Consider the following 23,505-nt stretch of genomic DNA (forward strand, 5'->3'; position numbering starts at 1 on the left):
ATAGCTTGAACTGAAGAGAATGAAGAGAGAAGAAGCAAGTGATGAAATATAACATGTATTTTATTGATTTGAACAAACAGTGGTTGGTTGTACGGTTGGGTGGTGGATGTGCGGTGTGGAGCCAACCAAGCGCTTTTCATGAAACCTATGGGCGTTTTGAATCAAAACCCTTTTCTCTGCCAAGCATCCAGAACGCTGCCGTATTTACAATCTTTACAATGACGTTTCGTATAAAATAGAGAACTTAACCTTTATAAAGGATTCTTAGAAAAGAAGAAGAAATATCAAATATCGGAGTCATAGAAAGAAAAACAAATGACCTTCCTTTTTGTCACAAAGCAAGTTTACATGCATTTACAACACAGGATAATCCTTAACATTTCAAGATATCTCATAACATTTTTTTTTTGCTCCGATATTTACTGTTCAGTCAATGACGACTTTCTCCAAAAATATGACTATACAGCAACCTGTAGGCCTCCATCTGGTTTTTTGGGCTTGGACCCATTCGAAGTGCTTTTGCCAACCGTTTTAGAATTAAAGGTTCAATTTGAAATGGAGATCTTAACCATTATTTGAGACTAGATCGATTTACCCTGTTTCCAACACAACACCCCTGACGTAACCATCAATTTAAGGCTCAGCGGGTTATCCCTTCACTCCCGAATTAAGTTGCTGTATAGTCCCCATACAAAACCAGTCACGGCTACTACACATAGACAAGCACAACAACCAGTCCATCAGATGAAATGCTCGATGAAATGTATTTGACTGGGGGCAGGGTGGGCGGTTATCTTCTTTTTTTTTTTTTTTTAAGGATAAAAGGCCAACATATTTACAAAAAAATGTAAAGCCCATATTTTGAGTGAAATTCCTCTTTGTATTTTAACTTTACATCTAATTTATGGAATGGTGGCTGGACATTCATTGATGGGATTTCAGTACACAATAAATTCATTCAACATCACATCCTTAAAGCGAGGTACACACATCCTTTAAGCCCGCTATGTGTGTATCGCACTTGATGTAATACAGTCATTTACCATTGTAGAGACAATCTATATTATACGCACCAAAAAATAAATAGACGAAGCACCTCAAAATGATTCTGACTTTGGGGCCATCTGCAAATAGCGCAACATGGACATGGTCATACACATGGTACAATGTCTTACGTGTCTCTGAAAAGGTTACTCTAAAAATCTATTTAACGTTAACAATCTGGTCAACCTACCCTGAATCATTGCGTGATATTCCACAGCAAACAACGTTAAAAAGCACCAAACGTACCTAAATGTCGATAATACGCAACGTTTATCATTTTTTCAAGATTCTCCTGGTGAAGTGCATGACGTGATTAGACAATGAAGTGGCTATAGGTAGCTTTAGAGTCATTCTCATCAGCTGCTTCTCTTCTTAATGGCTAATTAATTTGTTTCCTTTATGACTGCTGTCTCTACAACCGTCCGTACCTATAGATATGATTTGGGACAATGGTTTCGGGTTGCACACACATACATAGTCATCATTAGGCTGGAAAACTAAGGAAAGAGTTTTAGGGCCACACAGAAACACAACTATATCTATGTAAGTGGCTTCAAAGTGTAGTAAAATATACTTTGCATAATGTTACAGTGGAGTAAACTTTTTTAAATGCAGTACAGTATTTGTTGAGTACAGTTTAGTTGTTTTGAATTTTTAAGACTAATACAGTTGCTTTTAACCTTTTAGAAATAGTTCAAACATTTGCCAGTCATCTTTCTATTGTTCCCAATATTTAATTCTGTGTGGCGCTAATATTCCTTGTGTTGAGTTTTTAGGAAGTGGAATCAAATGGTGTCGTCATTTTCGTCCTGCTGGTGGAATTATTGTGAACGTAATACCTGGTGGGTTATACTGCACATGGCAGCAGAGGTGATGTTGTATGAGTTTCAAAGTTAAGCAGCTAAACTAAAAAGTGCTAGAAGAGTTGCAGAGAGAGAAGGGAAAAAAAGAGAGTATGACAGCAACATTTTCTACCTTATAAATATGAACGTGCGAGTTCAAACTAAGGATGAGTAGCAGAAAATGAAAGTCAATCGAAAGCTAAGGGAGCTAAGCTGACGTAAGCACCAATGAAGTTTTTTCTTCTTTAAGGCATCTTTGTTTTTTGTTTTTCACCTGCACAGGTTGGAAAGTCAAGAGATTGCATAATGCATTACATTTGGCTTCGAGAGACAGAAGCAGCAGATATGAACTTCAGCAACTTCCACTGTGCTGTCATACTCTTTTTTTTTCTTTCCTTTTTTTTTTTTTTAACCTCTGCATTTAATTTCAGAACAGCTTCAGTGGACAAGCACAATGTATTCCCGCACTGTGCTGCGAGGGTGTGCTGGTTTTGGCATCACCTGAAGCGGTTTGGGTCGATTAGCACCAATCTACTAAGAAGAGGACTAAGGGCAAAGAGGTGGACAAGGGACCTGAAGTGAATCATGTAAATACATATATACAGGGGGTCGTTGATTTGAATGGTCCCAACACAGACTACAGTTGCATTTTGAATAACAATCATTTGGGTTAATTAGCCATGGTAGGAATGGAAATCTGTTGTAAACTATGGACCCCCTGTATATATTTATTACAACTCCATCTACTGCTATGAATACTATTGTATGATTTTTACTTTTAATTTTACATTGTAGGAATGATGCTTCAAAATGAACTTTTTTTTTTTGTCTGAGCGTTCCCAAATGCACAGTACACCTTCATCACGGCAGACGAGTAACAATGAGTGTTTTGTGAACTTGTTCACAGTCTTGGCAGGCTGGGGTCGTCTTTGTCCGGTGATTCGATGTAATTGGCAGCCTCTTGAAGTTTCAATAGCATTGCCATCTGATATCACAAAAGACACGGTCGCATCTATTTCAAATAAAATCACTCATCTTTGCTGGATGTCATGAGGTGAGCTCACTTACCAACGGATCAGATTCTGTTGAGCTGGGCGTGGTCTCCTTGTGGGACTTTTCCTCGTCAGCCTGACCGGGGCTACTAGAGCCGATGCTCGGGGGTGGAAGGTGGAACAGCTTGGCCTGATCCTGCTGGGCAGAAGGCCAAGGCAGTGTGCCCCTCACCCACTCCACGGGGTCCTCCCACACTGCTTTCTGACCGTGGAGCTAGAAAGTGGCAGCATATCAGGGTAATTGAAAAGGAAGCCTCCACCACCACCGCACTTTTCCCGTCTTTTGAAGAGGCCATTGTCTTTGCAACACTGCCTGAAATACGATTTACAGGAATACATATAATATTATGAAGGTCTCTCACCTTGATGCCATCCTTGGCTCCCTCTTGCAAATAGGGAATAATAGAATGGTTCCAAAGATCAATGAACCATGACCGGAACTCGTCCACCGTGACCGGACAGGACAGGAAAAAGCACGGGCCTGAGGGGACGACGGACGGCAGAACATATTTAAGCCAAACTCTTGGTTTCCCCCCCAGTATTACATGTAATCCTACCAATGAGAAAGTCTGATGTGCTGTGTTTCTCCAGGAAGGTATGCAGATGATACCATAGTTTGGGAACCCAATCCAGCACACGGACCAGGTCCTCGTTGGTCAGGTTTCGCTCGTCCTCGGACTCCATCAGCTTCCTGTGCAAGTAGCGTACCAGGAAGCCATTGGCGGGCTCCACATTGTTGGAGAAGGTCACCATCCTGAGATAAAGTTAAAAGTCAGACTCAAATAACTGATGTTAGGAAGTTGTGTCAGGCAGCCTGGATATCTTGAGCACAGTATGTAATACTGGATGTTGGAATGACACCACTGACCTGAAACTGAGATGTAGGCTGTGGTTTGCCGTCATCTTCACTGGCTGATTACTTGTTCCAATGATGTACGGACTGAGGAAAGAAGCAAAGTCACACGTCAGAAAGGGTGCAAACTTGGGCCAAGAGGACAAGTTCCCCCGAAATTTGTTCATAGCAAATCAGGTGGAGTATTACCAACTATATCATATTACCATTTGTGATATTTGCACGTCAGCGCTCCGTTGACTAATTCGCTGACAGAAGCCGGATCGTGAATATCGTCCACGATGATGACCAAAGGATTTTCTGAAGAGCTGGTTTCTCTGTCGATTTGATTGGCCAAGTTCAAAAGATAAAGCTGCAGATCCTGGGTGGAGACAAAGGAAATAAAGATGTTCAAATGCTAATAAAAACCAAAAGGGAAAAACAGGCTGTGTGACTGGCTTTCGTCTCACCTTGCAGGACTGACGATGCATATTGAAGGTCACCACGATGCCATCGGAGACTTCGCGGGCACTTCGGTCCACCAGGTACTCGGCCAGTCGCGAGGCCAGGTACGTCTTGCCCGTTCCGCTCGGTCCGGACAGGATGAGTCTGCGGTGTTTGAGCAATAGGCTGATGTAGTGTTGCATCATGGGTTTAGGTATCAGAGTCTCGAACACCAGGCTGTCCACACACTTCTCCTTTAAACCTGGGAACAGAAATTTTGTAGATACAAATAAAGATAAAGACACAGGATGCTTTGTTTTTACACTTGATAATAATCTTCACCCAATATATAAATAATATATACATATTGCGTGGATAGTGATATATAAATATATATTGGGAGTACAAGAAAAGTTGATAAAAGTGAAATGCAATGCACAGATAAGATGAAAGGCAGGCCCAAATGTAGATGTGTAATAAATATTTTAAGCCAATAACATTTCATCAAAAAATTTGCCTGTATCAAAACAAGCACATGTGAGGGCTTGCAGAAGCAACTTGAGCTGACCTCGCAAATTTCGGTTCATGTTTGTTTAAAAATGTACGCATCCTGCAGATGTGGATAAAAAGCACCATCTTTGAAAAATATGATTCCAAACTCAAGTGGGCGATTGTACCTGTACCTTTGAGAGCCAAAGTGATACTGGTGGGACCTCGGGACATGCAACGAGAGGGCTGCGTCTCTGGCGCCTCTCCTCCCAGTACCCTTTTGATGTGACCCATGCTATAACTGTAAATGGAGTCCGTTGAAAGGCCAAGACTGGAGGTGGGGTCCACTTTAGCAACATAAACCTGGAATGAGGGACACAACGATGAAGGACTGGCAAGCGGAATCGGGGACCAATCGGGGATTACATTCCTTTTATATTCATTCAACCTGATGGATCTTAAAGACGAATAGGTTTCATATTTAAAAAGACTTGAGGACATAACCCTGAGTTGTCTTGTATAAGTATCGACATAAACTGTTGGCGTAAAGTGCGGAGAGGAGCCCCTGTCGTGTAAAATTCCTTGCAGATCATTCACGCAATTGGAAAATCCTCAAACGTCAACGGCACGATTTCAGCGGGACCCTTTGCCATTATCGCGTCTGTATTTCCATCACCGCTTGTGCTCCTGAGAACTCTTTACAAGTTGCGGCTTGCTAAAATTAAATGCGACAGCTGATTTACAAACGTCAGCATGTCTGTTACGCATTCTGCGCCAGGGCTAGGTCGTACGTAAAGAATAGCTGTCTCACCTTGAAAGCCTGACCGACGGCAGAGTCCAGCATGGGCCAGTCCATCCTGCCGTTCACCCTGACGGTACCGAGGAAGAAGTTCTGTTGTTTCACCTCCTGCAAGGCAGATGATGCATGTATCATGGTGTCTGATGTTCGTCAATCAAGAGCACACTTACATCTTTGAAGACGTGCAAATCTGCAACGCTAGCCACCACCCTGACACGGTGATCATCTCGCTGCGATGATAGGCTGGTGTAATCCATGGAATCTGACGAAAACAAACAACGACTCAATGACTGACTCAGGCTCATTGATGACATCTCAGGGTTTCAAATGTACCTGTGCTGGTTCTTCGGGCATCACGCACCGCAACAGAATGTCGTGGTGATAAGTTGGCAAGAGAAGTGAGACCTGAGGACTGGGAGACGGAGGTGGAGGGTCCAGGAGATGGGCAGGAGGACAGGCTACTTGTTTTTAGTTGGTCGTTCTCCACCTTGAGATTGATCACTGTCTTCTGTTGACACATGAATGACCTTAGCAGTAAGATCTTATGTAAAGGAGCGAGACTCCAATATGTGGTAGTAATCAAGGGATGAAGCAAAAAACATGTGCACCTGCATGTTGGTCATGGTCTCCTGGAGCTGTTCTAGCTGATGGGCAGAAGATAAAGCCTCCAGTCGGATATCAGTAAGTTTCCGCTCCTTCTCCCACAGTTCCGAGCGAAGGTCAGACACAACCTTATCATCTGCCACCTCGGTTCCCTCACACAGCCTGCGTATGTTTGGATTACACTTACTCCACTTTGTCTTCTGACTCTCAGGTATGTTTACGAGACGGCGCATTACCCAGATGATGAAGCAGAGGCTGAGGCTTTCATGGACGATGGCGGAGGATCAGCCCCATCACGGTTGACTTTAGGTGAAGGTGGTACAGACGATTCCGGGGTGGCAATTTCCTCAATGTCGTCATAGGGCCCTGTGGGCTTAGCACCCTTCTTGAAAGCCTTGTTGAACGAGCTGCGTAACTGTCAAGAGAAGAAGGGATAGACATTCCTTTACACCCGCCAAATACACAGTACCGGGGTTCTCGGCCTGCAATCGTCTGGACGTACATTTTAGGGTTACAAATGTGTCAGATGTGGTTTTACCTGTCTGTAAACTACAGGTAACAATCTCGAGAAAGTGGTTGATTGAGACAACATGCTCTTAGGAGCACAATCAGAGGAAAGGTTTACAAAGCATTGTAACTTACCTCATACACCTGAAAATAAAAACGTGTGGCGGCATGTGGGAAAAGACAAGAGTGTTACTTAACAGCAGGATCATGAACACATGCGGGGACAATTCTGTAGGTTCTCTCATGCAGTCAAAGTTGCCATTTGACATAGATGCGTGTCCTCACCCAGCTCTTCTTCTTCTTCTTCTTGGCCTCCAGCTCCTTGAGACTACCCATGCTCGAGTGGCTGGTGTTGCTGGCGAGGCTGGAGAGGCTTTCTGATGAGTTCTGACGATTTATCTGCAGTTCTGTAGAAAATAAAACCACAACACACATTAAGGATTGGACAACTCTAGAAGTTTCGGTTCATATACAGATATTATGAATTGTTTACCTTTTGACACGATTTCGGAATTATTGAGAGCATCATGAATGATATCCTGAGCCTCTGTGTTTTTGGTCTTCAGAATCTCAATGGTGTCCTTCAGGTCGTTCAGCTCAGAATCCTGAATGGAGGTAAAACCCTGAATACATGGTGCCTTCCTTCTTTTTCCCCAAATTGCGACTTATCATTCACATGATATCACATGACCAACCTTCTGTTCAGAAGAAGCTGACAAGGTCTGCAGGCGAGCTGTCATCAGTGCCAGGCTCTGTTCAAAAGCTGCGACCAGATTAGCCTGTTCGACATGGACGGAGAGTTCAATTCAGATCCCCGCAAGCTCAAAACAAATCACTTCCGACATCAGGAGGGAGGAAAAATGCGTATTGAACAGCAGTGGATGGCGTGACAGAATTAGAAAATCACAAGCTGGGCCAAATGTACTGACACATTCAACAGGTTGAAAAGTTTAGAAAAGATCCAATTCAGTTTCCTTTTGAAGTTCATAGTGCATTTTCGGCTCATTCTGAGGTTTCAAGCAAAAACTCAATGTCTCTAACTTTTGGTGAGTAGTCGTGTGTCATTTACATTTGAGAAGCATTTTTTTGACTCAAGCTGGAGTCCAACAAACCTGGCCCAACTGCTACACCCAACATCCGCAGCAGTGACCGGTTAGCGGGTAGGGGAGGGGGAGCAGGCAGCGAGGAGCAGGAAGTCCGTGAGCCAATTAGCGGCCAAGAGAATAAAAGAGAGGACATTGGTGGTTAGGCGTGGGAATAACCCACTCAGTGACACATATAAAAGCAGGTATAATGATCAACGGCCATGTTAGTTGAAAAAGTGTAAAGCATCAAAAGAGCAAGTGGCTCAGTGTTAAAGTGACGTTAGCTGGATGTACAATGCAAGGACCAAGTGTTCAATTCTGACATAATACCCATTTTATTTTAGGTCTGAATTGTACTCTATGTGCTGCACTTGTGGTTGTTTTTATAGTGCACTAAAAATAAAGTTGAGTTGCGTTGGATCAGCCATGTCATTGCCGAGGCTGTTTTATATTGCGTTTATTGTCATATTGAATATTATTATTGAATATTTTATTGTTAGCATATCAAGGTAATATGAGCAGACGTGTATCAAACTGCTTGCCCTTCAAATTAATTCATATCAGAAGTGACTTTTTTTTTCTTCATGCTGCCATAACTTATTTCCCAAGTGTGCGACTTGGCAGAGGAAAGAAATCGAATTGTGTCACCTGAACCATGCAATGTATAACCAGCCAATGTGCCAGAGGTCTGCATAAGCAGCGTGTTAAGGTGGAGGAGGTGTTGTTATGCTTTTAGAAGGAGAATGACAAAGTCAATATACTATTGTCGCAGTTATACGTACGTTGGCAGACAGCTGCATGGTCAAGTCGGCAACTTTCTCCTGAGAAGATTCCAGCTCGCGCCGTAGTTTGCGGATTTGCTGAGGACCAAAGATAACTCGTTATACCGTTATTGTCACAGAACAGAAAAAAGTGAGTTTAGTTGTGATTATGTCTCAAACAGTAGTTAGAAGGAAAAACCCTGGAAAAGGGTCACAATGAAGGATAAAAACTGACACAGTGAAAACATATAGATACATTTATTATTGCTTGTAAGATGATCTACATATTTTTTTTGGTTTTTTTTAACGTTAACAACTGATGCACTAATTGTTTCCTTCTTTCTTGGGGTGGTGTAACAGAAGATAATCAAGACACACTGCATCAAATACAACACAGAACATCTGACAAATGGACACAAGCCAACAGAAAATGAGCCAGTTGCGCTCCTGCGGCCTTACCTCCCCTTGGATCTTGTCCTCATTCTACAGAAAGCATTGCGAAAGCATGTAAAGAAGAGCGGCGACTTAAGAACAAGTTGTGCAGAAAACAAACTTGACACTATTGCTGGCTGAACTCATTGTGAACCATGAAATAATGATCAGAAACAGCACAATAGTAATCCGGGTCATTAAAAGTGCAATTTGACTTGAAAGGCCTGCACATCATTTCGCTGAAAACTTGACTTACTTACCGAGGACGAGTAGCTGGATGAAGCATTGGAAGCTAAAGAGAGCACAGAGCCGTGTACTGCAAAAGGAAAAACATATGATATTCATCCCTTAATTGCCACATCCTTTAAGTGCGCAAAGGTCAGATAATTGGACGTCTCTGAAATAGTCTCCTTTTGATTCTATTCTGAGAATTGTTTTTTTCAAAGGGCTCACCATCATCTGCCGGTTCGCGGAAAGAGCCGGAGCGCATCATGCTTTTGGGTCGGTCTGCCAGCGACATGGTGCTGCCCAACGGGGAGGAGCCGTAGAGCTCGTGCTCACCGGGGGGCCCGATGCTATTGGAGCGGGATATCCTCGGGGTGCCCGAAGAAGAAATTGGTGCAACTATCATTAAAGAAAAGGAGACACATACTGTCAGCAGAATCAGGGCACGCAAAATTACTTTTTGCCATTGTCTCCCAATTGCCGATTTATAAATCTGTCCTGTGTTGAAGGAATGGCTCACTCACCCACGTTGGTGAGAGGAGCTTTGGTGGCGGACAAGAGGTGGATCGTGCGGGTGGGTGACGGCAGCTGAGGTGGGCTGTCGCGCTCGTTGTGCGAGTGGCGGCGCCCCGGTTTCATGCCGTCGTTCTCCGACAAGCTTGAGCTGCAGCGTCTAGGGAGAAAGCTTGTTTCAGTTTCAAATAACACGCAGCAAGGAATGTTGAGTGATGAAAGAGGGTCCTCAGTTTCCAAGTTCTGAACGTTTATTTACGAGGATGGGAACGCTGTCCTCTCCATCCTAACCACGTTATGCCAATTAAAAGTATGAAATCATCCAATTGCACTTGGTTTGAAAATGAATGTTCATTCCAAAATGTCACTTTGGTCATCTAACTTTGACAGCAATGTATAGAGACAGAAACAGCTACTAAATGCTCTTCCACTAGATGGCACAATGAAGCCGTGTTCCTACCTGTTGCTCATTCTAAAACAACACAATCGCTTTGTCTTCAACTAAACAGGCCCAAATTTCACACCTAATATTTGTTGAATATATTGCGAGATTCATCTTAAAATATAAAGTCGGTGCCTTGGAATTATTACGATTGACACACTGCTCTAATTGAAGCGAAGACTAGTAAAAGTCCGTCGGATACCGAGGACCATCTGTATATGAACGTACTCTAAGCCTTTCTTTGGCAAGGTGTTCCTATCGCTCTGCAACCTGTGGAGAGGGAGCAGACAAGTGGAGTCATTAAAACAAACGAAAAACATTTGCGTCTGTTAAGACGATGCCGACTAACCCTTCGGAAAGGTTGAGAGACGTCCTGCTCCCTGCGCCCCACGTCCCAACTCCCCTCTCGTTATCCTGCGACTCTTTGCTGCTAAACCTGGATCGAGAGGGCACGCTCATTTGCAGGGGCAGCGATTCCATGCTGCGGTGCATAGTTGACAGTTTGGGATACAGCAGGGGCGATCCACCCAGGCTGTCGCTCGTATACGAGCCGGGAGAGTCGATGTGCAGCACGGGCGCCGGGCTGGGCGTCAGACGGGTTGCTGAGTGGGAGGAAGCCAGGTCCTGGAGCTTGGAGTAAGGGGGGACTTTGGGAGGGAGGTCCTGAATGGTCACGCAGGAGTCCAAGCTGTTGGAGTTGACCTTGTCCAGATGAGCCAAGCTGGGTGGACGCCCCAAAGACTTGGCTAACATCCTACAGGAAGAAGAACAAAATAAGTCACACAGCCTTTGCAAGTACCAATACGGCTCTAGAGCGAGTCAGCAGCACCTTGGCGTGGTGGGCGATGAAAGTTCAGGATATTTGCTACTGCTGGTCCGTCTCAGGCCGTGCAGTTTCACCAAAGATTCTCGCGAGGACTCCGAGGGAACCTGGACTTCTTTCAGGGAAGCACAGTCTATGTCGATGTCGGCACACACGGCTTTAGCCCTGGCTTTCTCCTTCTCCCGGTCAGTCTGGTTCACCGGGACAACCATCGTCCGATTAGACATTTTGCAACCGGTGGGGTCTTTCAGCCTGGGGCCTGCCGAGGCCACGGTGACGGGCTTCAGGGTCAGCAGACTTGGGTCTATAGTGCCGCTGACGGGTCGGGATGCGGGGCGACCGATGACGCTGAGCGTGCTGGACTTGGCGGGTCGAGGCAGGCTTCGGTACTGGATGCTATTCCGGGCATTTGGCCCCAGGAAGCTGGGCTCGCCGCTGGCATCAAAGCTGTTCTTACGGCCAGAAGGCGCTCCTAACCCCATGGGCTTCATTGACATGCCTGAGGACTTTGGAATTTTCCCCACGGTAGCAGAGCCAGTGGAGATGGTGGTACCCCCTGCTGTCAGCACTGTGGCCGTACCCGTGGCCGCAGGCGTTCTCTTGTACCCAAAGGAGGCTCCGCTCGAGGGTTTGACTAAACCAGACGGGGGCTTTCGGGTCTCCATGTGATGATCCCGGCCGGCGTCAGAACGCGAGCGCTGGAGACCTGCCGTCTTGATGGAAATCTTGGATTTGTCCTGCGGCTTGTCATTTTTTGCTGCTGCATAGAGAAAACCACATGACAACAAAAACTTTGCTTACATTCCCGGTAGTAAAAGGAAGGACAGAAAGTTTAAAGGGCAACAAAATGATGAATTAGATGAAAGTGAAATGACTCGCCTGCATCACATCAACCATTTGTACTGCAGCCAACTATAAGCAAAGACACATCTGTGTTTGCTTGGAGGAACTTTTATGTGCCTCACGTGTGAATCACTGCCAGACTTGATTCATAAAAGGTAATATAAGTCCTTCTGATGAAAGTCAATGCAAAGGCCAAATATGGGCACATAATCAAAGCACACTTTTGTATTTTTCGGTTTGTTTTTTATGTTTTGGGGCTTAATCAGAGTAGATGTCATAAAGCTAGCTACCATTTCACCTTTCATTCAACTTTATTTCATGATAAATCACAGCTCTGCAAACTTAGACAATAAAAATGGATCCATTCTTAACAAAGTCAATCAAATCTTTTTTGGAGCAGACTCAATGGATGTTGGCTCTCACCTGCCACTCTCAGCATGCTCTGCGACGTGTGGGTGATGGGGGAGGTGACCCCCACCGGAGGATTCCGACTCTTCTTAAAGCTTCCCGGCGCTCCCAAACTTTGAGGCTTCCTGGCTTCTCCTTTGACGCTCAGCTCGTCGCTGAAACTGGGCGGCTTCTTCCTCCACTTGCTCGGCGCTTCTGTTTTCAGACTACCCGTGTCGTAGCCGCTGGTGTCCGTCTTGCGGCCCGCCTTGCCGTCTTCGCTGTACCAGGACAGTCCGCTCTCCACCAAAGAGCGCTTCTCGGCATCGGTTCGGAGCTGTTGCGAGACGAGACGAAAGGCGCGGTGAGGATAACATCGCGTGCTGCCTGCTATCTCCGACCGACTGCACTGCTCATTGTAGTAATCTTGATTTCATCTCAGCAACATTCCAGAGGGGAAGAAGCGGAGATAAGTCAACTGCCTCGAGCAGTGGAAGGGAAAAACAACGGCAAGCTTTCTCACTCTCTTTTCTCATGTTGAGTTGCACAGGTGAGACAAGGCAGATGGAAACATCAAGCAAAATTACCAACGTGGATGAACAATTGCTTTCTCAATATACAGTTGCTCTATTCATCAATCAAATCAAAAAGCTGCTTTAGTTGTAGCAGCTCACCATGACGGAAGAGTTGCGTCTGGATCCCAGTGGCGTGTTCGGAAGAGAGTTGAGGGACGAGCTGGCGTTGAACTCTTCTGAGCTCAAGTTGTCCGAAACTTCGCCGTCACCGTCGCTGAGCCCGCTGCTGATGGAGCTGCTTTCATCCCAGCTGAAAGGAAGAAGCAAAAATAATACATGAAGTTAATGACCACCATATGATCGGCAGATCACTTGAGGCAATCAGTTCTGAGGAAAAAAAACATCAGACTATACCAAACAGGTGATTGAGACTTATTTATGAGTGTGTGATAAACAATCCTGATCCCAGACATTTCATTTGAATCTTTAACGGGCGCTTCAAGGGAAACTTTCCGGTATTTGCCGCTAAATCATGCAGGATTAAAATAACCAACACCTCTGACAGCTTCACGGTCTGGTTGGGGTGTGGGGAAATCGGAGTGACAGCCCTCCCCCGAGCGTCCACAACCTCCTGCGTCGCTTCGAAACAGATGCCGGGTGGCCAAGAAATGAAAACAGAACTCCCCGCGTGGGGCCATGGATGCGTGACTCAGATGAACTGTACAAGTCCGCCAGGAGGTAAATATTAAGCGCAATAAAACACATGGAGTTCAAGCCCAGTTAGGAATTAAGTATAATTACACAGTTGGTTGTCAAGTTTCTGCTGGCCTGCTCTCAGAAATGTGCTACAAGATAAACCATTAAAGAACACTCAGGGTTGATCCAGTTTGCTTCAATTCTGGTTACCCACTAATTACCATTTGAAGCTATGAAGCCTAAAATTAGCCAGCGATGCGTTGGAAAATGGGCTAAACTGTCCCAAACGCTCTCAGAGAATTAACCTTGACATTTTGGAACATTTTCTTTTAACATTTGATATTTGTCAGTGACAGTGTTGATAGTGTGGCAGATGGGAGAAGCATAACTTTCAATTCGGACTGACTACCAACAAGTGAATCAAGACACAAATGAACAGCAGTCCAAGGACAATATGACGCAACAAAGGACGTACGTATAAAGTCTTCTTCGGTATTGATAAGATATAACAATGCTGAATTTAAATACAAGAACCCTTAGAATAATCGAGACAGAATCTTTTGCCCACATATACACGATATATATATATATGTATCAACAATTCAAAATACATTGAAGCAGGAAACATATCATCGGATTAAACACTGTGTACAATTACGTATTGCTTTTATCGGGCATGATCTACAACTCAGAAATAGTTGCAGCTAGTACTCCTCAAATTAGCCTCGTCAAAGAGTTTCCATTCCACTTCATATTTCTCAGGATCTAGTTGGGAAAAGCTCATCCAAAGTAATAAGCCTCCTCCCCGTGCCACCACAAATCCCCCAGATGACGGCATGCAGGAGCTCCGGGGAGGTATGACTAGTGCGTAGCCTTGGAAAAATGTCTTTTTCTCCTCCTCCCTGATCTCATTAGCACGCTCTCTGCTGTAGAAAATGACCACTGCAGGAGGTAAAGACAATACATATCAGAGCAGCAAGCGTGAGATGAATAAATAATGCTCAGTCCTGACTCACATTTTCAGAGAGGGTTTGATTTAATGGTTGGTTTGTGGTTCTAGTTTGCAGACATGCCGTGTCTCACTGATGTGTCTGATAAAGTTGTTGTGTCTGCCTCTGTAATGCTTTCATCATAATCATCGTATAAAAAAGCAAAATATGGTCTTGCTTGTATTTTTGGTTTTGCTCATGATCTACAAGTGTGGTCTGACGTGACTCCTCAGTCGCACTGATAAGAAATTATAGCCTTTAGGTTCCCCACTCGTTATTTACGGTATTACCATTCGTGCAGGAGACTTGATGTTTTATCACTGGGCCTGTATGGCTGCACTTCACACAGAAATGAGTTAGGCTACACCAGTAAGTAAATACTGAGCTCGTTATAATAACATCAAAAGACAGTTGAAGGATGTTACAGTGTGAGACCGAGCGAGACCAGAGTACAAAGCAAAGCTGGACTGGAAAAATAAATTCTCTTTCAACTCCAGAAGTCCCCTCCACCCCCGCCCAATTTTTAGCCACAATACGATGAATTACGACATTTCACGTTCCACCCTTCTCGGTCAATGAGTCAACGGTGCCATGTCAGCATGAGATGACTTGGCAAAAGGAGTCAAAGCATAAAGCATTATAGGATGAACTCAACTCATGAGCCAGCACATCGTCCCGCTTTTATTTATTTTCCCTGAAAGCGGCGCTGAAGTGATGCTTCATTATTCCAATGGCTGACTGAGCAACGTGGGTGGGTGGTTGGCTTTTTCTTTTTTCTGGAGTCATTTGTTTGCTGACCCTCCGCTGAGGGAACGCCACGCTGTCCCCAGATGTCTTTGTGGGTATACAATGTGACAACAGGAATGTGTCAACGCTTTATAAGATCCAACATAAAACAAACTACAACATAACTAAGCATGTGAATGAGTTAAGAAGGAATTGAAAGTTTGAAAATCATCAAACGGTGATCAAGAACTTCTTAAGTGAGGAAGGTATGAAGTGAAAGTGAAAAAACAAATGAATGACTGGAAAAGCTAAAAACGTTGACACAAATAGAAACGCTGAAATACTTTTGTTCTTCCGTACAAAATCCAGGTTGACACATTTTATAGAGGAAACACGAAAACGAGCAAATAAAGTCTAAATTAAATGTTGATAAGGTCATGAAGAATGATCCTGAGCAAAATGATCACGTGATCAGAGCAGAGACACAATTGAGGTCAAAAGCATGCGAAGCTTCAATAGTCAAGAGGCTCTAAAAAAAGGTCCCAGCCGAGCGAGCGAGCGAGCCAGGAAAAGGGAAATTGAGTGCAGACTGCAGGGACCATAAATCCGGGATGAGATGACTGCAGCAAAACCTTTCATTAAGTCCAGAATGTCTTTCGTTGGTACGCATTTAGTTTCCACCAGCGTTAGGGCCGTCATACGATACGTGCCAAAGTGTTGAGCGCATATACTCGGCTCCGGCCAAACCTTATCACCGTTGCCATGGAGGCGACATTGCCAAGGAAGCATCTTAAAGCAATGCTTTTAAGCAAGAAGGAATACCAAAGGCAGGAAAAATGAACGCATCCATTTTAGCAATATGGAAAGTTGTTTATCGTTGCCGTTGCGAGAATTTGTTAACATCGCAAAGACTACTAGTTGAATTAAATTGTCAGCTATAAGGACAACAAATGACTATAGGTTTTGCCTCACTAAGCCAAAGTAGTCCCAGTCTTATGGGCATACTATTAGTCCAAAATTTGCACTAGTATTGGCGAAAGAAATGACTAGTACGGCAGTTAGTTGTTCTTCTAGTACCCCCTAGTCATTGAACCAGTGCGCTAAATTGCCTTACTAGCAAGGACAAAGGTCCTTCAATGTATAATTGTGCATGACTTTACCTTAAGACAATCCACACATGCACCATTCAGCAGTTATCACAGTGACACGCAAGGCAGCCTCATCAGTGGGTCAGTGGAGAACGGTTGCCATGGCAGCACATCTCGAGCCACGTTGGTGTGTGCTGCTTGCCGCACCGGTCTGCTTTCTGTTCACTGCATTGTTGCCACTATGCTGCAGTGTACACATGGGAGACACTGTCCAGATCTTCCTCACTCGACATTCATGTTGGAAAGCTTGATGCTCCATGAGCTACTAGATTTACACAACACTATGGTTTTAATGTTGTCTTAGACAATATTGATTTTCAAAGTATAAATAGAATGGCACTGGGGTATTGAAGATACTATCGTACTGATTGATGCAACTGCTTTGCCATTGTAGCTGGATGAGTTATAATGGAAGATGTATTGTATGATGTCATTCATACAGCAGTAGCAGCGATCATGCTATGAACCTAAGCAGTGTGGGCTGATCAATATCCATTACACATTATTGATCTAGCTCTGTACTGTCAACGTTAAGATATGTGCCGCTTAAGATGATATGAAGTAATTCGACATTATTATCGTACTTACGTAGGTGACGATAGAGATCATTAAATTGGGATTATTGCAAGTGACAGTTTAAGACTTACAGGGGAGGATGGGCTTAGTGATGATTTCAAGCTTGTTGCCATGGTTACGCCGGAGCGGCCTGATCTATTTTCAAGAGCCGGTGCTTAATGGTTCTCAATGAGCCTTTGAGTATGTGTGTGTAGATGTACAGTAGGAATGCAAAATGCAAATGTAGCATGGAATTTCCAATGTGTGAGTAGGAAAGCAGATTTGCAATACAGGAAATAAATACAGACTAGAAAATCTTGTAAATTACAGAGGTGAAGAGTAAAAACAGCAGTCACTATTTTCATCCCTTGGCATGTCTGGAGCCTGCACAAGAGTTGTCTTTTGCCACCTGGCACTGGAATTTTTTTGCCACATTGTGGGCACAACGTGGTGATTTTTTTTCCCCTAAGTAATACCTTTGTAACTCTGACCTTGTCTTTGACATGCCGCTTCCATAATACGCGTGTGCAGTATTCTAAACGTGCATGGAAGAACTTCCCCCAGGGGGCATCATAACCAGGGAGCAGCTGTATCCATCCATCCCCCCGGTGTCACCTTGACTGCACATCTTCTACTCACAGTCTCCGATAGCGTGTGACTAACCACCAACAATTTCAATTGTTTTTTTTGTTTTTTTTAAGTTGCGAGCAGCGAACTTTTAAAACGACATCTTTCATTTTTTTGGGAGCCTGGCTACAATATGCTGTCTTACAACATGCTATGATATGGAAGACGATGAGAGCAGTCAGATGTACAATATTCAAAGTAAAGCCCTTTTTCCACAAATGTGATGTCAGACCAGAGTTGAGCTGGCGGAGTGATTTTGGCTTTTACTTCCTGCTATTCTGCTATGTCAGCATTTTCCAATAATGGCATGCTGGTAAATTGGGTGCGAAAAAACGTTTGGGAGCCAAGTGAACAAAGTGACAATCATTTAAACGAGTTCAACCCTCTAGTAGCTGTTTCCACTCTCCTGGGAAGTTCATTTTCCATTTATTCATTTGCTGTCCGTGTTTGCATTTGGATGAATTTTGGAAGCATATTTTTTTTTTCCAGACTGGCACTTGACCATTTTGCATCTGATCTTTATGACATTATTGAGGATCTTCTGTCAGAGCCTTTGCACATGGCGCCATAATGAAACAATATGACAAGCAAAAATACACGTGCTAGTTTTGAAACAGGGCTCTCTCCAGTGGTTTCACATTTCTTATACTATAATATAAATTCTACATTGATGTATTTGAGCATGTTCCATTTTCCACTTTCCAGCCATATAAAAGTTTTCATCTCTTTCCTTAATGCACTTTCCAGTAAGACCTCCTTTCCAAACACTCGAGAGGCTGAGCTCAAATCCCATCCGCATGCCGAAAGTGATAAAAAGCTTCTAAAGCACACCAGAGGACCGTCCTGATTTTCTTTCTCGTTTGCTCTCAGTGGGTTGCTGTCACTCTGCATCCTTGCTAAATCCTCTCCTGTCATCCTTCCTTGACACCCAAAATGATCAAAAAGGACTTGTGTACCTCAAAAGATCTATTCTGGTCTTGTTGCATAACTGAGGGAACACCGTGTGGCTATTTCAGATCCCCTCCGTGAGCATAATGAATAATTTTGATTATAAAGAATACTGATGAACACTGATTTATCGGTACTTCAATGATTTGCATTGTCTTACTTTCTGCGGCATGGTACTGCTGTGGCTAATAGACACCAAAAGGGCATCTGCAGTCACCATTGGAAACAAGTGCATGTGTTGCCATGGAAACAGGACATCCTATACATTCATGGGACTTACCCATTAGTGAGGTTGTCGTCATCATCCTGGAGGCTCTTCCCCAGAAGGTCACTGTCGCTCAAGTAACCAGACTTGAGGTCTCCTTCATCCAGAAGATCTATACGTGAATTCCCGCTCAGCCTGCCCGAGCAGCGAGCTGGCATGGTCTGGGCGATGTATGGGGAGGAGATCTTAGCTCCCTGGTAACCGCCAGCCGCAGAGGACGGGGCTTCGCCCGCCTGGAGGCGAGGGCTAGCTTGCCCGTGGCGCCATGACAGCGGTGAAGAGCGGTTGGACAGGCTGGACATACTGCGGGCGTTGGTGTCGTCGCTGTCGTAGCCCACGTTGCTGCTGTCCACGCAGCTGTGGATGGCACAGGACACTCCATTAGGTACCTCCCTTTCGGTAGGCATTGTTGTTTTTCCTCATTTTGACTTCAGAAGTTCCAATGTGACCATTGAGGCAATGTGTGAAGTTTTCTTTTTGCATGTGGGTCAGGGGTGTCAAAAAACTCTCGGCAAGAATGGGAACATCTTTTAACTTTCATTGCATAACGATATGCACCGAGTCACCTCGATAAATATTACCATGGCGGTGACCATGGGAGTATTTTTATCCGTCCTTGTCAGATAATTTATCAGCAGAGGAACTGCATTGGCCTGCTCCAATTTGAAGAGAGGCAGACAGCAAGTGTTACCTGTCCAAGGCCTTAAAGGGACAGTTTGTCGCAAAGGCCGTTTAGTTTTTTTTTTTTATTGTGTATGTATGCTCGATTCTAAATAGTTGGAAGTCAAACAACCAAGTATTTGCTCATGTTGTTGTTGCGACTTGCTCTATTTCATTGCTCTTAACGTGATGAACTTCAGTTTCTATTTGTGGGATGGTTCATTTCATTGTCACCTGTGGCTGAGTTGGGAGCCCCGGAGACTCGACATCGTGTCCTCCAAATTCTGACGGAGGTCAAGGACATTCTGTACCGTGCGCTTTCTCTGTGACTCAGGATCTGTGGATCAATTTAAAAAAAAAAACATTAAGATGCTGTTTGTTAAAAGTGATAAATAATATAATAAAATAATATATGCATATATAATCATAAAATGCAGCCTTTTAGAACACACACCCGCGACCTTTGTGAGTATAAGCAGGTCGGATAATGAATGAATGAACTTGATGGAAGCATTGTTTTATATTTCCAAAAGAGACATAAAAGTTGGCTGGTTGTTCAGGTCGCTCAAGTCAAACCAGTCCTTTGGTTAAAGGTCATAACCTTCCACCTACCGAGTGTAGCGATACCTGGCAGTTTTCTAGGTAGTTCATATTCTGTGTACTGATTGAAAATGGGTGAAATGAAGTAGCCTCAAGGGTAAACCTTGCTAAAAAAATAAATAAAGACAGAAATACTTGTAGTGTGCAGAGAAGCAGTATCTTTCAAATGCCAGAAAGTCAAATCTCTGAACCCTTTGATGCTTGCAGGCAGCACTACCGACTTCTTATTTCTTTCTCTCGGCATAAGTCGGGAGGGATATTGCGACATTTGTGCTACTCTTGCATGAGCGATCGCACATCATTACAATGAAATGTTAGGTCAACACACGCCCCCACCAAGCTGCCCGCCGTGTCTAGTTTTTATGTCACTAGCAATATAACTGTCTCCATCTTAGGTGCATGGGAATCTGTTGCCATAATGACCTGGAATCTGTGTCGCTGTCACTTTTAATTCATCTTTTTAAAAATCTGACCTATTCATTGATCATCATGTCACGCAAACCTGTGAAAAATACACTTGAAACATTTGCTTGGTAGCTTTGTTGTGGTCTGTTATTTCCATTTGATGATGAAAATGTTTGATATTTTTTTATTTTGAATTTTATATACCAAGTCTTATTTTAATTTGAAGCTATTTTGGGCAGGTATATCAAACTTCAGATTTTAAAAATCATAAGCATTTGCGATTGTAATACAACAAAAACAGGTTAGTAAAAAGCCAAGGGATGAAAACTTTTGCAAGGTCCCGTGATGTATGCTTTTTTATACCCAACTAATGTGCCTGATAGACATACACACATGGGCACATGGACATGGGCTAATGAAGCATGAGTAATATGTTTAATCAGCACAGATTTATTCATTACGATGTAACCAGGAACACATGCTCATAAATACGACACCTTATTATCTTATTTATAGTACCACGCTGACCATGCATTTCATCCTCGAGACTTGAGACTTCTCTAAAAGGCCTTTTGTGCTCTCCTCACAAAGATAACCGCATGTGGAACTGCACTTCATCATACTGGTTTGTAGTAGCTTGCCCTTCTTTAATGTTGCTAAATAAGGTTACTAGAATATTAGAAAAAGCTTTTGATACGACGCAGTGCAATTAGTGCACAATGGAAAATGACCTTTACGACAGCGTCAATCAAAAGTGAGCATTAGAGGCTTGTCAAAGAACAAAAGAATTCTTGATCAATAGCATCATCTATTGATAAAAGTCACCTCTATCCGCACAAAGAGAATACAGCATCATCTCTCTGCCATTTGCACACAGGGTGCAAACCATCTGTCATCACCCTAACACATGAATGGAGCCGGGAGGAGGCTAAATGTGCGTCTGTGCCTCCAATATGTATCCAATATGGCACACGGGTCTATGCATTTTTTTGGATTTGGGGAGCAGCAACGGATTTTTGACAGAAGAAATCAGGCTGCTGGTAATCATCATCACCGCAGAGCCCTCGAGTGCTTTTTTTTTGTTTCCCCTCACAATTACGTTGCGATCGGAAACAAGCACATTTCACACAATTACACTCGCTCGCTGAGGGATGGTGAGAACAATGCAGCATAGCACATGACCGCAATTCCTTTCGCATCCTATCCTCTGTCTGGAAACCATTACAGTTTATGAGGGAATGTGTGACTATTTGGAGATGCGAGCAGGTGGCGAGTGGTGCCTGCTCGGAGAGGCGTGTGCTGCCCCTGAGGATTCGTCAAGGCTCGCACAAAAGGGGCGGTGGTGAGAAGCATCCATCCATTTCCCAATGCCATCTGACTTGGAGTCAAAAGGCGGCTTGTGAGACGGAATGGTCCCAAACCGCAGCAGCTATGTGAACCACCAACAGACAAAACCCCCATTTTTCATACTACTCAACCTGGAGCCAATCGTAGCTGATTTTACAACCTCCCACTAGTCAATTGCAGAACCAACATGATCAGATTGAGCGAATTACCAGTGGTCAAAGCACCCTCCATCTAACCTTCACCCGTCTATATTCTATCGCTTTTACTGCTCAGGGTATTGGGTGAGGCAGAATCAATGCAAACGGGTTGACTGAGGGCAACTACATCCTGGTCAAAATCGTTCGGCAACTGCAGAACCAGAGATTGAACAAATCAGCTTTGTGAACCACTATATGAAAACGGTCAACCATCCATCCATCCCTCCCTCCAGTTTCGTTTGCAAATGATACTCAGCGGGTGAGGTGGAGCCTAACGCTGCTAACTGGGGAACTAAACCGTGGACAAGTGCTTGATCAATCGCATACGACTACAGTGATCAAAGACATACAAAAATGACCACGACACTACCACTGACTGAAACCATTTTCTACCACTCAGCCTGTCGCCAGTAACTAGTTACTTTGATCAGAGCAATCCAATCTGCATTCAAGTCAGCTGTGAAGAACCGCACGACCGGAGCACCTTGATCTTTCCTTGAACTTGGCCTTGCTTCACTCACCTAACATCTGGCTGAAGAGCAGCTGCTCCAAGTCGCCCAGCACTGTCACCACAAGTTCGGGGTCCACCTTCAAAAAGGGCTTGTCCCCATCTTCTTCCCCCTGACCCTTGGAGCCAGAATCCCCTCCGGCTCCCGGCTTCTTGGCGGCTGCCTTGGCCTTGCTGGAAAGGATCTCATCATCTGACCTTCCATCCTCGGGGGCCTTGCTGAGGGGCTTCACCTCCGCGTACGGAGCACGAGGGATCCGGCTTTGCTTGCCGGGAGCTGACGGAGCCGCCAGAGGGCCAAAGGGCTTGGTTTTGCCTTGGAAGAGGGAGTGCTCCGACTTGGAGAGGTTACGAGAAAGCGGGGCGCCGCCGCCACCGCCTGGCATCTTGCCCGTCGGCTTGCCCGTCTTCCTCAAACCACCCACCCCGGACTTGGCCATGTCATCGCACCACTCGTAGAGGTGCAACTTCTTCTCGGCGTCGGTGAGTACGGCCAGGTTGGTCATGGATCTCTGCTTGCGGAGGCTGGACGCCACAGGCAGCCTGCCCTCGGAGCTACCTGCCCGGTAAACCTTGAGTTCACCCCGCTGGGTACTCTGAGGCACCCCGGATTTAGGCCTCTTGGCCCCAAAGCCAAGTCCTTTGCCATCTGCTTGACTGTACGCTTTGGAGCTATCCATCTTGAAATCTCCTTCCCTTCCTTTCACACTCCTCCCATGCATGCCTCCGGCATGGGAGCGGAGAATTGAGCATCAACGGACAAGGAAGAAAAATGAGGTTCCACGCTGCAAGCTTCTTCCTCTCACAAAGAAATCCTGCCTGAAAAAAGGTTCCTTCTTGCAGCAATCCTGCAACCTCCTCTTTCTTCCTTTGCTCCCGCTGCAGCTGTTGCAGTGCTGCCCAGGCGCTCCCTTCCCTAACGTCCCCCCCTTCCTTCTTTTTTTTTTCTTTCCGTCCGCCTCTAAATGCACCCCTCCTGCTGCGGGAGTGCGCAGCAGCAGAATGACAGCGGCGGCAGACGCAGAGACGCTCCCCTCCTCCTCCTCTTCTCTTTCTTCCTCCTCCCTCTCTCAGCTTGCACTCTCCTCCCTTCTGCTCTTCATCGCTTTCCCCTGCATTTGCACATTCTCGCCTTTCTCAATGTGAAAGACAAAAAAAAAAAATGGCACCGGTCTGATGTATCGAAGCATTTTTCT

At 44.7% G+C, this 23,505-nt stretch overlaps 1 protein-coding gene and 1 long non-coding RNA gene across 3 annotated transcripts; one reads left to right on the forward strand and one right to left on the reverse strand.

Moving 5' to 3' along the window:
- Positions 1 to 42: 42 nt before the first annotated feature.
- LOC148391339 (neuron navigator 1-like) lies at positions 43 to 23,309 on the reverse strand. Of its 2 annotated transcripts, XM_088388688.1 has the most exons (29): positions 22,323 to 23,309; positions 19,487 to 19,589; positions 18,608 to 18,949; positions 12,798 to 12,948; positions 12,160 to 12,460; positions 10,900 to 11,653; positions 10,420 to 10,824; positions 10,299 to 10,340; positions 9,640 to 9,788; positions 9,344 to 9,514; positions 9,151 to 9,206; positions 8,918 to 8,941; positions 8,480 to 8,557; positions 7,308 to 7,391; positions 7,106 to 7,217; positions 6,898 to 7,019; positions 6,342 to 6,520; positions 6,111 to 6,267; positions 5,836 to 6,010; positions 5,673 to 5,764; positions 5,515 to 5,610; positions 4,898 to 5,066; positions 4,241 to 4,476; positions 3,998 to 4,152; positions 3,807 to 3,878; positions 3,496 to 3,692; positions 3,301 to 3,419; positions 2,955 to 3,152; positions 43 to 2,871 (listed from the first exon to the last, which is right to left on the reverse strand). In XM_088388688.1, exons 1-29 carry the CDS (start codon positions 23,029 to 23,031, stop codon positions 2,788 to 2,790), a joined length of 5,532 nt encoding a protein of 1,843 aa, XP_088244814.1. In that variant the 5' UTR covers positions 23,032 to 23,309; the 3' UTR covers positions 43 to 2,787. The 2 variants fall into 2 exon arrangements, with proteins under 2 accessions (XP_088244814.1, XP_088244815.1); XM_088388689.1 differs by lacking the exon at positions 8,918 to 8,941.
- On the forward strand, positions 12,122 to 14,392 carry LOC148391340 (uncharacterized). Its single transcript, XR_015861164.1, has 3 exons — positions 12,122 to 12,487; positions 12,566 to 12,673; positions 12,746 to 14,392. It is a non-coding gene; the product is annotated as an uncharacterized LOC148391340 (long non-coding RNA).
- Positions 23,310 to 23,505: the final 196 nt, after the last annotated feature.

Source organism: Syngnathus floridae, chromosome 11, assembly GCF_059516105.1.
Source record: "Syngnathus floridae isolate MCC-2025c chromosome 11, RoL_Sflo_1.0, whole genome shotgun sequence".
Classification (NCBI taxonomy): Eukaryota; Metazoa; Chordata; class Actinopteri; order Syngnathiformes; family Syngnathidae; genus Syngnathus; species Syngnathus floridae.